Source organism: Poecilia reticulata, linkage group LG20, assembly GCF_000633615.1.
Source record: "Poecilia reticulata strain Guanapo linkage group LG20, Guppy_female_1.0+MT, whole genome shotgun sequence".
NCBI classification, from domain to species: Eukaryota; Metazoa; Chordata; class Actinopteri; order Cyprinodontiformes; family Poeciliidae; genus Poecilia; species Poecilia reticulata.
Genome location: NC_024350.1, coordinates 18,692,898 through 18,709,964, shown reverse-complemented (window position 1 = coordinate 18,709,964; position 17,067 = coordinate 18,692,898). Strand labels below are relative to the sequence as shown.

At 36.9% G+C, this 17,067-nt stretch overlaps 1 protein-coding gene and 2 long non-coding RNA genes across 4 annotated transcripts in view; 2 read left to right on the top strand and 1 right to left on the bottom strand.

The window, feature by feature from the left end:
* Positions 1–2,686, top strand: part of LOC103456723 (uncharacterized) — an 8,599-nt gene extending 5,913 nt beyond the window's left edge. The window contains exon 3 of the long non-coding RNA XR_532307.1: positions 2,597–2,686. This is a non-coding gene — a long non-coding RNA (uncharacterized LOC103456723). The remainder of the gene's footprint in view (positions 1–2,596) is intronic.
* Positions 2,687–7,482: 4,796 nt separating this feature from the next.
* LOC103456721 (uncharacterized) lies at positions 7,483–13,245 on the bottom strand. Of its 2 annotated transcripts, XR_532306.2 has the most exons (3): positions 12,745–13,245; positions 12,447–12,623; positions 7,483–7,681 (listed from the first exon to the last, which is right to left on the bottom strand). It is a non-coding gene; the product is annotated as an uncharacterized LOC103456721 (long non-coding RNA). The 2 variants fall into 2 exon arrangements; XR_001775994.1 differs by having other exon boundaries at positions 12,447–13,245.
* On the top strand, positions 9,599–16,459 carry msl2b (MSL complex subunit 2b). The gene is made up of 3 exons (XM_008396433.2): positions 9,599–10,861; positions 13,698–14,956; positions 15,652–16,459. Exons 1-3 carry the CDS (start codon positions 10,720–10,722, stop codon positions 15,949–15,951), a joined length of 1,701 nt encoding a protein of 566 aa, XP_008394655.1. The 5' UTR covers positions 9,599–10,719; the 3' UTR covers positions 15,952–16,459.
* The last annotated feature ends 608 nt before the right edge of the window (positions 16,460–17,067 follow it).

Below are 17,067 nucleotides of genomic sequence, written 5' to 3'. Positions count from 1 at the left end.
ATTGCAATTTTAGTAAATCCTGTTTTTAGTACAGTGAGATTTTTCTCAAGATTGTGGAAACATTGGTGTCATCATTTATTTGTGACTCAGTGAATGTCATGTTTTTTTATTTATTTTTATTTTATTTTATTTTTATTTTATTATTTTTCTCTTATTTCCTTTTTTTATGGACCTTTTTGGTCTGGAATAAAGATTGATTGATTGATTTACATGCTAGCAGCAGGCACGACGGAGAAATTTCTTCAAACTCATATGATGCAACTTTTAAGTTGAGGGCGACCGATCTGGCAGTACAAGAGGGAAATAACTCGGCATGAACAACTATGGTTCGGCGTTGGAGACGGAGGGCCGCGTCCTAATAGGGCTGCATTTATCAGGACACAGCTCTCTACTGCCCTCTGCTGCTTCCTTATGGAAAACCGAGAGCGGCGGAGATTCCAGCGGCTTATATATGTACGTTTCCAGTTTTTATTTATTTATATGTTTTGTTTGGTTTTCAAAAAATTTGTAGCTATAACAATTACAATTCATTTAGGAAAGGTGAAGGAAACCAGTTATTAAGAGTAAAGACGTAGAAATATGTCAAAGCTGGAATGAAGATACAAAAGGAAGGAGTTTATATAAAGTACAAAAGCATTAATTAAAAATATTAGTGAGGGAAACAGAGTGGAAGGAATAATAATGATGAGATTAAGAGCAGGTCATACTTATTTAAACGACATTTTATGTCTATTGGGAGGAAAAATAATGATAAATGTGAAAGAAAATGTAGATCAATTATTGATGAATCATAAAACCTGAAAGACCCTGAAAGAAAAGAAGAAGGACTGGAGTTTTACTGGGAACTGAAGGAAACATGGTGGATGTTTATAGGTTTTAGCAAAGCAGCAGAATACTAAATTAAAAATAAAAATGAATGGATGTAACGTTGTGTTGCTGCACACTCATGAACAGTAGGTGGCGGTATGCACCTGAAAGTTGCTTTTGATCCACCATCACAGAAAATAAGAACTAAAACATTTAATCCAGAGTATCAAACTAGACACAATAGATAAAGCAGAATTACTAATAAAGGACAGAACCAAAGTAAAACAGAAACATGGCTGATAATCACAGAAGAAGAAACAGAAATAAACAAAACCGACTCAAACAACAAAGATCCCCACAGATGGAAACTTCAAAAGATTCACTCAAGTTTATAATTTAAAGATGATTATTGTCTCCTTGTTTCTGTCATCTGGATCAAAATGACTTATAATGTGAGAATGTGAGAATTAACGGTTTGTAATTTGAATTCTCGCTATTTAATCTTTTTATTTTTCTAAATCGTCTTCCTCTGGGGAACAGAGTTGATTGATAAAATGAAAATCCTTAAGAATGAAAGTGTATTTATTAAAGCTAACCCTGGTTGGTCAGCCTCTTGTGATGTTATCAGATTATACACTGAAACTCAAAGTGTTTTTTTTTTTGGCTGTGTGCTTTAAAAACTTACCCAGTTGTGTTTTTATAACATTTATTGGTGAAAAGAACAAAAACACAAAATAGTACTTTTAACATGTATTTCTCACTTTGAAGTTTATAAAAATAACAGCTCTTCCATTTCTGAAACTTACAAAAAAAAATATCACATTTTAAGAAAAAATGAATATCAAATAAATAAATAAAATAAATTACATTTTAAAAACATTCACTGATGTTGAGAGAAGCTTCTCCACTGGTTTGTTCTGCAAATCTCAGGATTTATTCTGGACTGGAGATGTCAGGAGGGCAGGTTATCTGTCCCTGAAATGAAAACATTTAGTTAGAAACATTCAGACATTCAGCTCAATGTTGCACTTTCCTGTTTGATTGATTAGTTTTTGTAAAGATTACTTCTGATCAACCCTTCAGCTGTGAGTTATATTAACTTTTGAAGGAAATTAGTGAGTATTTGTTTTTAAAATATTAATTTTTATTCCTTAAAAGCCAAATTTGTTAAACAACTGAAATGTTACAAACCAGATATGATTTTCCTTCCTTTTCACAGTTAAGATCGACTTTGTCTTGTTCTTTCATGTTAAATCTTTTAAAATTACCTTAAAGTTTCTGGTTGAAACGTCCCAAAATGTAAAAATGTTAATGGATATTTTTGCAGGATGGTTAAAATTGTTCCCATGTTGTAAGTGAAATAATCTTCAAGTATCTTCTAATATTAATGATTTATTTTATTTAAAACAGAGACAATGTGATGGACTGCAGTCACTGATCAGCTGGTAAAATATTTTAAAAGAAAAATACATAAAAACATCTGGATGCTATTCAACATATATAAAAACACCATCAAATTTACAAATTTATATTAATGAGTTATTGATCAATCTCTGAGATATTTTCAATCCAAACTAGCACTAAAATACTTTGTATTTTTGCAGTGTAGCAATTCATGAAATTTAAATTTCTTATTTTCAGATTGTTTCGTTTGCTAAATTAATTTACTTATTGGGTTTTCTATCAATCATGAACTTTAAAAGTTTCCATTGATAAATGATACTTTTTCTTGTTTTACAAAGAATAATGTGGTAATTTATGTGATTTTGTCGTTTTTCTTTGACGTCAGTTTTCAGATTCTCACCTTTGCCAGTTTTTGTCGGAGTTCCTCAGAGTTTGGGTCGATGCACCTCCACGTTCCCCTCTGGCTCTTGATTCTAGACGGAGCAGAAGCAGTGAGAGCAGCACCAGACACACGGAGGCCCGTTTCGTCCGCCTGTCCTACCTGAAGGCGTGCGTCTGGCAGTCCAGCCGGTTCTGTTCGTAGCACTCTCTGGTTCTGGGGAAGGTTCTGTTGGTGAGCTTCTCGCAGCAGTTCAGCTTTATGATGGGGGAGAAGGACTCCACTGAACCAGCAAACAGCAAGAGGAAACACAGCAGTCAGGCTTCAAACATGACTGTCGCCATGGCAACGGCTCCCACAACTCCCTGCTGCCGCCGCCCTCTTCTTACGACGACATTAAATAAACTTTTTGGGTTTTTCTCTTAATTATTTTAACATTTTAAGGTTCAGATTTCCTAATTAATTTGTTAATTTACTCTGTTAAAATAAATCATGGTAGAAAATAAATTTAACGTCATTATTTTTATACAGTTTTGGCTCTTTATAAACTAACTAATTTGACTTTCCTGCATCTCCAGATTACTGAGATCGGTTGATTTTCTGCAAAGCTTTTCTTTTAAAATGTTAAGTACTTTTTTCATCCAAAATCTGACATTTTTACTGCAAAACTAAACCTTATACTGAGTTGATCTTTGTTTTTACTGCGAATATGTTAATATGGTGGAAATAAGACAAAACTGAATTACAGGTAACTTTTCAGTAAGATGTAAGAGCTTGTTTTGAGTCAAAAAATGTCTTAATTTTAATTTAAAAAGTGTTAGTTTCACTGGCAGATTATTTCACTTAAAACATGGGAAAATATCTTACTATAACTGAAATAATCTGCGTGTTTAATAAGTAGTTTTTTATCAATATTAAGGCATTATTTACTTTAAGTAAGCTGCTATATCTTGCTGAAAAGTTACTTGTAAGTTAGTTTTGTCTTATTTCAAGTGAACTAAGATATTTAAAACTAAAACTGGACCAAAAAATCAGCAAGATTTTGTGTTTTGCAGTGCAGAGAGTGATTTTATTATTTTACTCTGATCAGAAAATGTTTCAAAGCCTCTGCAGGAATTTTGTTGAAGATCTTGTATAAATACTCCAAACTTTTACTTTTCCATCAAAATTGCAATTGGAAGAAAACTAAAATAAAGTAAGGAGAATTTAATTTTAAAAAAAATAAACATTAGAAAGCATAAAATGAAAGAAAAAGAAAATAAGCTAAGTAAATAAATATATTGGATAAGAAGATTCTCATATTTATTTCAGTTAGAACAGAAAACATCCAGTTTTTACCTTCAGACGCTGAGATGAGCATCAGAGCAGCCAGGATGAGCAGAAAGATCCAACGGCTGCAAGAAAGAGTCGACATGATGCTGCAAACCTGGAGGAGAGGAAGACTGGAGGACTGAAAGACTGCAAGTCTGCAAACTGCAATGAAGGAACCGGAGGACGACGATCTTTTATAGCTGACAAATAGGAAGTTGGATGGTCATGAGACACATGTTCGGTGGAAATTACTGCTAACTGCAGCTGTACGCGGGCACACGCCCTGGGAATCATCCACAGTGTGTCTGGATGTTCGGTTTGATGCAGAGCAATGTGGACATGTGCAGAGACCTCTGGGTCTCCGCACCAACTCATTAGACAAATACGACAGGAAAACGTTTTTTTTCCTGGTTTTCTTTAGGCAAGTTTAAAGTTAAACACTGCAAAAACACAAAATCTCAACAAGTGTTTCTGGTCCAGTTTCGAGAGCAAATATCCTTTTGCACTTGAAATAAAACAAAATTAATAACTTTTCAGCAAAAAAAAAAAGGAGCTTGTTTTAAGTCAACAATTCATTAGTATTGATAAAAATGTCATAGCTCCATTTTTAGATAATTTTATTTATAGAAAGACATTTTCCCATGTTATGAGTGAAATAATCTGTCATTGGAACCAGAACTTTTATTTTATAAATATTATAGAGCAAACAATTGTTTTTAATATTGATAAAAATAATAATAATCATAGATCAATTATTACTTCACTTATTACAAGTACAAGTAATTTTTATCAATATTAAGGAATTACTGTCTTAATCTCTCATATCTTGCTTAAAAGTAACTTCTAAGTTATTTTTGTCTTATTTCAAGTTAACTAAGACATATGCATTTAAAACTAGACCAAAAATACTTGGCAAGATTTTGAGTTTTTGCAGTGTATTGACCCCATTCACCCCATTCAATTAATAATTCAATAATCGATTATTCACGATTGATGCAGTTAATCCTTTCAGTTCATTCCAGCTTTTTAGTAACGTGAATATTGTTGACGATGAAGGAATTTTTCACACTGAGCATGAAAGTAGTGGCAACGGAAAGGAAAACTCCTTTTTTGGTCATTATGTCCTTATGTCCTGTTAGCTCAGGCTAACCGCAGCGCTAACTAGCTCTATCATACTCTGCAGGCAGCTGCTTGTCTCCCTCATGGAGTAAAATGTGTTACAGGAGGAAGCTGGAAACAAACAGGCCTTCATCTAATCAGGTCAGAGTTTAGGGGAAGTCGGCGCAGCTAAGAAAACTCCAGTGAGTCAAAGCTTTTGAAGGCCGTCAATCATTTATTTTCCACTGCAAAATGATGCACTACCGTCTGTTGGTCTTTAATAAAACCCTAATATAACACTCCAAAAACAAGAAATCTTTTGTTTTCTGGTGAAAGATTCTAACATGTTTGGAAAAGACAAACACTAGCTTAAAGGATTTTTTATAATAAGTAAAAAATATATTTTTTTAAAGTGCAACTGCTCAGGGCCAAAACTGGACTGTTTCACTTGTGTCCGTAAGAAGCCAATCTAACTTTTCAAAGTGCTACACTGCAAAAACCCAACATCTTACCAATTACGTTTAGTTTAGTTTCTGCTTCAAATATCTTTGCATTTAAAATAAAACAAAACTAACATACAAGTAAGTTTTCAACAAGAAATGGGAGTTTTATAAAGTCAATAATTCCTTATTATTGATGAAAAAGTGTTGGTTCCAATGGCACATTATTTCACTTGTCACATGGGAAAATGTCTTATAAGTTAAATAATCTGCAAGTAAAAAACACAAAACCTATTTTTTTTAATCAATATTAAGGAATTATTGACTGAAAACAAGCTTCTATATGTTTCTGAAAAGTTATTTGTAAGTTAGTTTTGTCTTATCTCAAAGTTTTTAAAATATTAACTGTAGAAATGAGACCAATAGTACTTGGCAAGATTTTGAATTTTTGCAAAGAACACAGCAAAGTGCAGATTTAATGTAAAAAATTAGAAAGAGCTTAAGGAATTTAAATACTTTTGCAAAGATACGTGTTTTTTATAGGATTACTGACTGAAGGGAATCCCTAACGTACCTTTATGTCATATAAACTCACTGAACAGGGACATATTCCACGTAATTCCCCTCAGCGTCACACAACCGTCTTAGTTTATTAATGTAACAACAGAGGCTGAAAATACTCGTCTGGTTTTATTCTTAGGGACTGGAAATATGATTGTTTCATAGACGACTTAGAAAGAATCAACTGTTAGTTCATCATGTCATCTGGAAAAGTTCGTCAGTATGATGATACCTGCGGTAGAAAACGGTTCACTGAATACGACGTAAGGAAAAACTTCACAGTTAAAGTCAGTCACAATATTTAAAAACACAAAACTTTTTTTTCTATCATCACCTTGAATCAGACAAAACTTTTCCATTTTCAGGTCAGTTAAGATTTTTTAAATGATTTCTCTTAAAGACACAATGATAAGAAACTGAACATTTTAGATATTTTTATACTCTCTTAATATTCAGAAGTTAAAATGCATTAGGATTATTTGATAGAATCACCTGTTTGGGTTTCCATCACACAACAAAAACAAAACATCTGTCTAGTTCCTGGTAGAAACATCTTAGTTCACTTGAAATAAGACAAAACTGATTTACAATGAAAGTTTCTGCAAGATATAGGAGATTTTTAAAATCAATAATTCCTTATTATTGATGACATTTTTTTATTTCCATTGGCAGATTATTTTATTTATAACAAGGCATTTTTCCCATGTTATATATAATGAAATTATCTGCTAGTAGAAGTTGGAACTTTTCATCAATATTAAGGAATTATTTACTTAAAACAAACTCAGATATGTCACTGTAAAATTATAGTGAGTTAGTTTTGCCTCATTTTAAGTGTATTAAGATATTTGCTCCAGAAACTGGACCAAAAGTACTTGGTAAGATTTAATATGTTTGCAGTGATCAATATTTCTAGAGACTTCCTTTATTTTTAATATCTGCATGTAATTTTCCATGTTACAGAATAAAACGTAATCCTTTGTATTCCTGATCTGGTGCCTTTAAGGCTGGAGTTCTGTCTGACAGAAATGTGACAGTGAGACAGAAATTATTAGTCATGTTGCAGTTGTTGCTCTTCTCTGCCGACCAAAAGCAGAAATTATGCCCCCAAAAAAAAAAAAAAAAAAAGGAAATGCAAAATTATTAAACACTTATTCCTCACCCAATGATCATAAAAAATAGATCCTCTATTGATGTGTCATACAAACATAGTCAGAGGATAACAAGATAAAAAATAAATCACCTTTTTGTGAATAATTTAGAAAAATAATAATCAGAAAACGTCTAGCTGCTGTTTCTTCTTTTAAATCTAAAGTTGCTTTTGCATCTCAATAATTAAAACACTAACCAACACTTTGATGTTTAATGATGCTGCGTGGCAAAGTGTAACGTTTCAATTGTTAATGACTTTGTATTTTTGTGCTTTGTTGAAATGTGCTATACAAATAAACTCGATAAAAAAGCTCAATAACCACAAGAAAGTAGCGTATTCACTACAAGGCATCGTAGTTTAAGGTTTGTCTGAGAAGAAGAAGTAGGAGGTGTGGTGAGACAGCAGTGAGGTGTGCTGCAGGAGTCATGGAGGTCGGGATACTTCAGAAATGTTGTTTACAGTAATTCATTCATAAACTGCTGATAATCCTGCCTGCTGGGTGAAAACGTTTGCAGATGATGTTGTAACCTGCAACGAGAGAATGGAGCATGTGCAGAAAGACAGACGTGGAATCAAACTTCCTGTCACACATGGAAAAAATAGGCTCAAAGAATGAGCAGTGGAGTATTTTAGTCCTTTTGTAATAGACTGAAGAACAGTCACTGCTGTTTGACACACTGACTGTTATTTAAAGGAGAATTATTCACGTGTGTGGAATGTAAGTCAGCATCTGCATTAGAAATAACCTGGAAACCTTATTTTCATGGTTTTTCTCATAAATTAAAGGTGAATGCTTCATGTTGTAATATTTTAACTGACTTCAAAAGGCATTTTATTGTATTGTTTGATTTATTGAATGACATTGTAATTCACTTTATCCTGATAAAACTCAACACCAGCGAGAAACATCGCAGATAACAGAAAGTTTTGATGCTAATTGTATCCCCAAAACACTTAATTAATGCGTTATATCTGCCTGAATTTCTCTTTGTTTGGAAACAAGAGTGGACATTTATGTGTTTAATTAGAAGATGATGAGAAAGAGAAACATTCCCACATACAGTAGATCTTATCAGCATGTTTGCATCATGAATATGATACATTTCTGCAACGTGTCTCACTGTTTCTTTGAGATGAGTCAATACTCTCAAACTTTCCACCATTCAGATCAACATTTAATCAGTGATCAACTGCAAAGTTTGACAACTTTGATACCAAATTTAAAAAAAATACAAAATTACATATGAATATTAGCTTAATTTAATATCCCAGACAGCTTTCACTAGTTAGGAAACATTAAAGACAAAAGAGGAAGAGTCCTTTTACTTATGAAATATTTAACTGTGAGTATTCTATGACCTTTAGCTAAATTAGGAAATAAAAGTTCATTAGATCACGAGCACCAGGGAGTCACTGAATGTTTCACAACCTTTGTCTATTGCTAAAGAGTTTGAGAAAACCTACGTGGGACTGTGACCTAAAGTATTGCACCAACAGCAATGTACAGTATGTGAAGAGAAACTGTTTCAATTGGTGTTAACAAATTTCTAATGACTATGCAGATGTGTAATATACTCTTCAGGAAGTTTAGAAATAGACAATGCGTTCAAACAATTAGCTGGAATTTTAACATGGGAAGGCAAATATTTTTTACCAATCGCAGCTTAAAAATTCAATATGGCTGCCAAATGGCTATAAAACAAAAACATGTTTATTTTCAGTTCATACAGACTGCATGACATCATATGTGCTCCCTTAAAAGCAAGAAAAGTCATTGTCATCAGCTCAGTCAGAAACCACATTTAATAAAACCAACTGGGAACGCAGTTAGACCTAATGGTTTATTTCTTATAAACTTCATTTAATATCAGGGAGTGATTCGAAGCACAATTTAATGGTGTTAACTCTAAACTCACTGCCTGTGAAAACAGTGGGAAATGCTAACTGTTGTGCTAACTACTGTTAGCAACACAAGCAGATGATATTGCATTTCTCTACATTTCATACAAGAATATTCATCTTTTTCTTGTATGTCACATTGTGTTTGCCATTTTTGTTTTACCTCTACCTTAATTATGCTATTAATCTAATCTTTGCCGTGTTTAATATTCGTATCTATATTTCTTCTTTTTGCACCCTATACAAACTTATGAGACAGTTCATTTCCATTTATAAATGTATTTCTAAATAAAATATCTCGTTTAAAATCTGAAAACCAAATACTTTTTCCTCTACATCAGGAATGTAGAGGAAAATGTAGGAAACATATTTCTATATAATTTTATTATTTTTTTTTTCTTTTCCCTATGTTCCGTATTTTTTAAATAAGAAACATATTTTCCCTCCCATCAACTTGATCTACAGAAATGTTTTAAAAATGAAATGTTTATTACTATATTAGTAAAATGTACCACCTCACGTGTATTCTCGCGAGATGTGGTCAACAGCGCCCCCTTGTTTGCGTGTGAAGAAGCAGCACAGCGGCTAATGATAGCAACGAACACCAACGGGGAAAATAATTTAATATTGTGTTCTCTGACACTCTTACGGTCCAGTAAAAGTTACGAGAGGAGTTAATTTTTTCTGTTCTTTGTTACATTTTCACTGAGACTGAAGGAATCTTTTTAATCCCGTGAACGGGGACGCGGCCTGCTTATGTAGCCGGCTTCCCGGTGCAGCTCAGGCGGCTTGCGCTGTCAGGAAAACCCGGTGCTTCCGCTCGCTTGTTTTTCTCTGCCGCGACAGAACCGGCGAAGCTTTTTAATTATTTTTACTGCTGTTGTTTTCATACCAGGAATCTATTGTTTCACCGCCCCCTCTCGCTGAGCCGTGGGTGCCGGTACTTCTCACCTAAAAAGGACCATTTAAACCCCGGAGCGGCCTGTTTTGTTTTCGAGCCGCCATGAATCTCTGCGAACAATAACACAACCATAAATAACTAGCCTGCTGCCGCCGGGGCTGCACCGCAACTGGAGGGTTTAATTAATGCATCATGCGCTACAAGCTGTGGACAACACGGGAGGAAAATGCATGTGGATAATGGATTCACATGTCGGAGCACATCGCAAACCGGAGCACTTTATCATGTGAATTTCGGAGCTGCTGCGAGTTAACCGGGCGAAAGCGGCGTCAAAAGGTGGAGGAAACGGGCTCCAGTCCAGATTTAGCTCTCTTATTTTTCATGTCGTTTGGAAACAACCGGAGCTGATGAGGATAAACCGACATTATGTGCATGGTAGGCCCTTTTAGGAGCTGCTCCTTCTCCCCCGGACCGGGACATCACGCCAAGGATGTGACTGGGAATGTGTGACCGGGATTTCTCTGCGCCCAGACTGTTATATATGTGGGATTTACCGACGGAGAACTGACCGAGGTTCCTGCCTCCATCTATGCTCTCTCCAAAGCCGCCGGACTCCCTCGACAAATATTTTTACCTCACAGAAAGCGGGAGTTGATCGGGGGTTAATTTATCTGTGTGTGGCTTCCTTCCTCTTTCTTTTTTCCTTTCTTTTTCATGTGTTTTTAACGTACTGATCCACTTAAACGGACCGAGCCAGCCAGCTGAGATGAACCCGGTGAATGCGACCGCTCTCTACGTGTCGGCGAGCCGCTCGGTGCTGCAGTGCGACCCCGGAGATCCCCGGGAGCTGGCGGAGCTCTGCAAGGTTTTGCCGTTTTTCCGCCAGTCCCTGTCCTGCCTGGTCTGTGGTGAGTCCCTCGCCTCGTTTTCGACATCTTTAATGTCTTATTTTTGGAATAAAATAGGTTTTTTACCCCTCCTCCTCTCTTCAGCTAATGTGACAGAGGGGGCGAGCTTTTAAATTTATGCTGCATTCAGGTACCGTTGGAAATATGAGCGCGTGTCTTATTGGTTGGAGCTTTGCTATTTGTTCCAGCCAGAAATATATTTTTGATCAATTTAACGGAGCTAACACGTTAAGCTGTTGGCTAAAATAACATTCCGTCTTTTTTTTTTTTTTAAATGTAGCTAATCAATTATGCTTATTTATATAGTTTGGTTAAAAAAATTAAGCCTCAAACTGAATGTTTTCCAGGAATTGTTATTCCACGTCTTTCACTGAAGTTGTAGTTTGAAAAAAATGAACGAGAAACAAATAATCTAGTGTCCGAGTTGCGAAGCTCCGAATTCCTAGGTGCAGTGAATGCACCATGACACACCCCCGTCTGTGTGGCGTTTTGGCAGCTGCTGCGGATGTTTACATTCAGTAGAGCAGCCCGTCTGCTGCTCCGCTCCTCAAGTCGTATCAAATAATAAAACTAAACATTTGTTTACATAAATTAACGGAACACTGTTTCCTCTACTTAACTATTACAAATAGATGAACAAATAAAGACAATTATTGCCTAAATTATAAGAAAAATAAAAAGAATTTAAATACAGATACGTTTTCTGTGCAAATAAATTTGTTTTTGGTTTGTCTAATTGATATTAAACATAATTTGTGCTTCTTTATAAATGTTCTATGTAAAAACCAACCAAATACTTATAAAAAATATTATTAGAATAATAAATAATGCTAATTATTATACATTTCACAGTTATTACACTAATAATAAAATCTTATATTACTATTGTCATAATTATCATGCTACTACTAATAATCATACTACAATAATAATAATAGTTATTATTTAATAATGATTATTATTATAGTATATAATGTAATATAATAATTTAGTATATAATATTAGTCTTATTATTACTATATCTGAGAGTAGTAATAGTAATATGATTATTGTTGAATATTAATAATAAATGGTAATAATTGTTGTTATCAATATTAAAATGCATTTTTGTGGTTTTGATCACTTTTTAGTAAAAAATATGTTTTTGTTACAAATCAAAAAACCGGTTGATTTTTTTTTTTTTTTTTTTAGCTGATTGTCAAAGATCTATAAGAAACTTCTGCTGATCTTTGCGGTGTTTATTACCACTTTATTCTTTTTAAAGCAGTTTTTTTTTTCATTACTTGTAAATCACTTTAATCTGCTGGAGATCTTGTTTCAGTTGAACATTTCTTTATCTGTCCTTTACTTCTGTATCTTTTTGAAAACCCGGACAGAACCTGATCAATCATCAAACCACTTCCAGTCATTAAAATAAACTGGAGGAGAATCTAAATAACAGAACTGAAATATTTCCACCATATTGATCCAGTGCTTACAGATAACCTGCGTCTGTAAATAATGCATCGGTGTGAAAGCCGGCTGAGCTGTGTGTTAAATATAGACGCTGTCGTCGGGAGGCGGCGTCGGCGGAGTGTGTGCTCACTTGTTTCTTATGAATGGACCTTCTTCCTTTCTCCCGTCTGCAGCTGTGTGCTTTAAAAGCCGGCGTTGCTAAGGAAGCTCCTCTCAAAGAGCAGCTGTCGCTCCGTCCGGCAGCGCGCCAAGCAACGCTCAGGAGGTTAAATGAGGATTTAGATTCTCCTGCTGCTGTTTCTCCAGCCTGTGAAAGTGTGAATCTCCTCAGGATGAGCTGCCCTCCTGACTTACGCAAAACATTCACACACAAATAAATACAGATTCTCTGACCTCATCTGTGGATCTGGAAAAGATTGAAAAATTACCTTAAAGGGAGCTAGTATGCACAATTCACATGTTGTATGTTTTTATACTGATAGAAAAAGCTAAAGCACTAAACCAAATCCATCCAGGTGGTTTTTGGCAATAAATTACTGTTTTTTGGTGCCGTTTAAAAAACTTCCTGATAGTAGAGTCTCATTCAATGGGCACTGTGCTGTTACCTAGCAACCCCAGGGAATTCCACTCATTACCTAGCAACCCAAACTGAGTTCCAGCACGTTTGTAAGCTGGTTTCACCGCTATGTGCTCTACAATGGCTGCTGGAAAAGAAAAGTGTTTAGTTGTTTGCTCACTCAGAAACCACTTGCTGGATTCTTGTTGATTGTGCAGGAGGCTCCAATTTTGCTTGTTAAATATTTACGGTTGTATAATTCCGAAAACAGCTCAAAATGGACAAAGCTGATAAAATTAGAATCTTATTAGTAATTTTGTGTAAAAAATTTAATTAATGTGTTTTGTATAGACCACAGATCGATACTAACCTGTTCAAGGAAGCATAATAGTTCACCTTTAATTACTTTTTCAAGTATGTGGTTATTTTTTCAGTTTGTATTAACGATTAATCGAATACTTAATCAGTTGACGATTATTTCAGTAATAGATTAGTTACGATTAATGCGATCGATCAATTCAGCCCTACAATTTTTAGATTTTTATGTTAAGAAATATTTTTTTAAAACTAGTTTTCCTCCCACTTCACAGTTATGCAATAATGTGTCAATCTGTCACAAAAATCTGAATTATTTGTTTGCTTAACATTTAAAATTGTTATAAATACAATAAATAAAAGTCGTTTATGAAAATAAAAATAAATTATGTTTAGGTGGGAATGGAATGTGTAAAATATGCATCAGCCGGCATTGGTGGTAAAGCTAACGCCGGTTAGCAGCCGGTTAGCAGCTCTCTGCTTTAACAGTTTACCTGTCGTCGTTCCCAGGTAACCTGCTGCAGGACCCCATCGCTCCCACCAACTCGTCCTGCCAGCACTACGTCTGCCGCGGCTGTAAAGGTCAGCGGATGCAGCTGAAGCCGTCCTGCAGCTGGTGCAAGGACTACGCCCGCTTCGAGGAGAACCGCCAGCTCTCGCTGCTCGTCCGCTGCTACAGGAAGCTCTGCCTCTACATCACGCAGTCTCCGCTGGCGCCGCACCTCGCCAGCGCCGCCGGCGACTCTCCGGACCTGCAGGCTATCCTGGAGGAGGGGCTGGCGCTGGCCGAGAGCGAGCCGGAGATCGTCTCCGGGTCGCCGTCGTCACCGCCGCCTAGGACTGCGCCAGACGAGGCTCAGCCCCCGACGGAGGTCAAAGACGAGGAGCGGGGCACTACAGTGAACGGGCTCCACGACTGCAACGGCCTAGTGGGCTCGGACTCGCTGCAGCCCGTCGCTGTGGAAACGGGCGGGGGCGTGGTCAAGCAGGAGGGCTTCTCGGAGGAGCTGCCAGTGTGTGTGAGCGTGTCGGCCGGCGGGGGGGCGGGGCTCTGCGACATCGGCCATTTTGGGGAGGAGCTGAAGCACAGCGGGGGGGCTCTGCTGCTCAGCGTTGAGGAAGTGCTCAGGACTCTGGAGACGGACCCCGCCGAGCCCGACTACCCCGCCCTGAACGGGCCGCACCGCCTCGACCCCGCCTGCCTCATCCTGGACAGCGGCCCCCGCTTTCCCCACCCCCACCTGTTGCCCCAGCCCTCCGCCGTCGCCCCCCACGTCCCGCCACGCTGCCACCGCAAGCGCTCCCGCTCGGAAAGCGACAGCGAGAAGGTGCAGCCCCTCAACATCACCAGCCTCCTGCGGGGGCCCGCACTCCCCGCCCCGCAGCACCATGCCGCCACCGCCAAACATGAGCCCAGGTTCCCCACAGCCGCGCCCCACTCCCACCTGGCGCCAGTCCCCAACGGCGGCCACCCAAAGGTCGGCAAGACGGTTCTGGTCCACAACAAGGCCCTGAAGAAGACCATGGAGCACCACGGGCCAAACAAGAAGCCCTACACCAAACCCCGGCAGGGGGCCCCCAAACCGCGCACCCAGCCCCGCGACAGGGCGCCACCCCACCAACACCCCCTCTCTCACCCGCCGAGCCCCTCCAAGCCGCTCTACAAGAAACCTGTGGAGAAGAAAGGCTGCAAGTGCGGCAGAGCAACGCAGAACCCATCAGTGTTGACCTGCAGGGGGCAGCGTTGTCCCTGCTACTCCAACCGCAAGGTGAGTCACAAACTGAGCTCCGAATATTATATTATATTATATTATATTATATTATATTATATTATATTATATTATATTATATTATATTATATTATATTATGTTATGTTATGTTATATTATATTATATTATATTATATTATATTATATTATATTATATTATACTAGTTTTCTTATGGTCAGAATTACTCTTTAATTTGGTTTTTGTGTGACAAATTAAATTCATTTTATAATTAATTATTAATAATTACTCTGTAAATGTTTTATAATAATATATTAATAATATAAAATGTATGTAATTATGTATTTTTAATAAAACAATATTAATAAAGCTAATAATAATTAATAATGACATTTATAGTTATTTAAATTATTTGCTCTTGTCAAAGAAGAATGGTAATATTTATACTATTACATAATTTTATTATTTTGACTTTTATTTATTGCTATCACTTTTATTAAGATTAATCATTAGTATAATTTTAATTAATTTAAAATCTATTTTATTAATCATAATAAAAATTTGACAATTCAAATAAATAAATTTATCACTAGTGAATTATTTGTAATTTTATTAGAGGCATTAATTTAATCATTAAAATGAATTATAATTTTATTTTAATGAATAAAAAAACATTATTAATATAATAATTATAATCAGTTTTTAACTTGTTATTGAACTGAATTGATTGTCTCAGGCGTGTCTGGACTGCATCTGCCGCGGCTGCCAGAACTCCTACATGGCCAACGGCGAGAAGAAGCTGGAGGCCTTCGCCGTGCCGGAGAAGGCTCTGGAGCAGACCCGCCTCACGCTGGGCATCAACCTCACCAGCATCACGGCGGCCGCCCTGCGGAGCCCCGCCGCCGGCTCCCCGGGCGGCGCCCTCCTCAATGTCACCACGGCGACCGGCGCACCCGTCTCCGCCGCCTTCCTGTCGGGCGCCGGCCACGACAACCGGGCCTTTGAGGAGTCGCTGGAGATGCGGTTTGACTGTTGAGGACGCGACATTTCTTCCTACATTCCCGGGTCGACCTGCAGCGGAGCCGGAACCAGAACCAGAACCAGAACCAGGCAGCTACACGACGGGCGGTGCATGTGGAGGAACACTGCAAAAAAAATAAAATTTTACCAAGTATTTCTGGTCTCGTTCTACTGCAAATATGTTAGCGCACTTAAAATAATAAAAAACAACTTTAGGTAACTTTTCTGCAACATGTAGTAGATAAATTTAATAAAATAATTTATTAGTTTAAAACTTGTACTTTTTAAGAACTACTAAATTATTTTACTTAAAACAAGCTCAAATATCATGCAGAAAAATTACTTGTGAGTTGGTTTTGCTTTATTTATTTGCACTTGAAACTAGACAAACATACTTGGTAAACTTTGTTTTTGCAGAGATGTAGCGTTACTGTATGTGCAGAGGTTTCATTTCACTTTTCTTTACTTCGTCTGCACTGCAAAAACTGAATCCTACCAAGGATTTTTGTTTTTTTTCTAGTGCAAATATCTTGATACACTTAAAACAAACAAAGCTAACTTTAAAGTAGCTTTTCAGCAAGATGTAGAAGCTGTTTTTAAATCAATAACTCCATAAAAATGGGGAAAAAGATTCCTATAGCTGAAATAATTCAACTTTTTAATCAATACTAAAGAATAATGAGTTAGTTTTGTTTTATTTTAAGTGTAATAAGATACTTGTAGTAGAAAATAACCAAAAATAGGATTTAGTGTTTTTGCAGTGTATCGTGTTGAGCATGACGTCAGGATGTGTGTGTGTGTGTGTGTGTGTGTGTGTGTGTGTGTGTGTGTGTGTGAGAGAGAGAGTGAGGGCCCTGGTTTGGAGACAGAAACTTCATCATCAGACTGGTGTAATTTATATAAAGACTTTTTTTCTACATCAACGTTTTCTAACCATTCAGGAGCAGATCTGCATTCAACCAGAAAGTTTTCACACCCTGCAGGCAGACGGAGGAGCCAAAACTTTCTGACCCGCTTAGCTGTAGAGCCAGGATGTGACTTTAACCACCAGCCAAGGTTTAATATGCCTGTTGAATGTTTATACTCTGTGAGCCACTTAAGCTACTAAATATTACTCTGAGATGTTGTAAAC

Coding starts and splice junctions, on each gene's coding strand:
- msl2b (XM_008396433.2), top strand. CDS start 10,720: ATGAACCCGGTGAATGCGACCGCTCTCTACGTGTCGGCGAGCCGCTCG. Junction 10,862..13,697: donor CCTGTCCTGCCTGGTCTGTG/GTGAGTCCCTCG, acceptor CGTCGTTCCCAG/GTAACCTGCTGCAGGACCCC. Junction 14,957..15,651: donor CCTGCTACTCCAACCGCAAG/GTGAGTCACAAA, acceptor TGATTGTCTCAG/GCGTGTCTGGACTGCATCTG.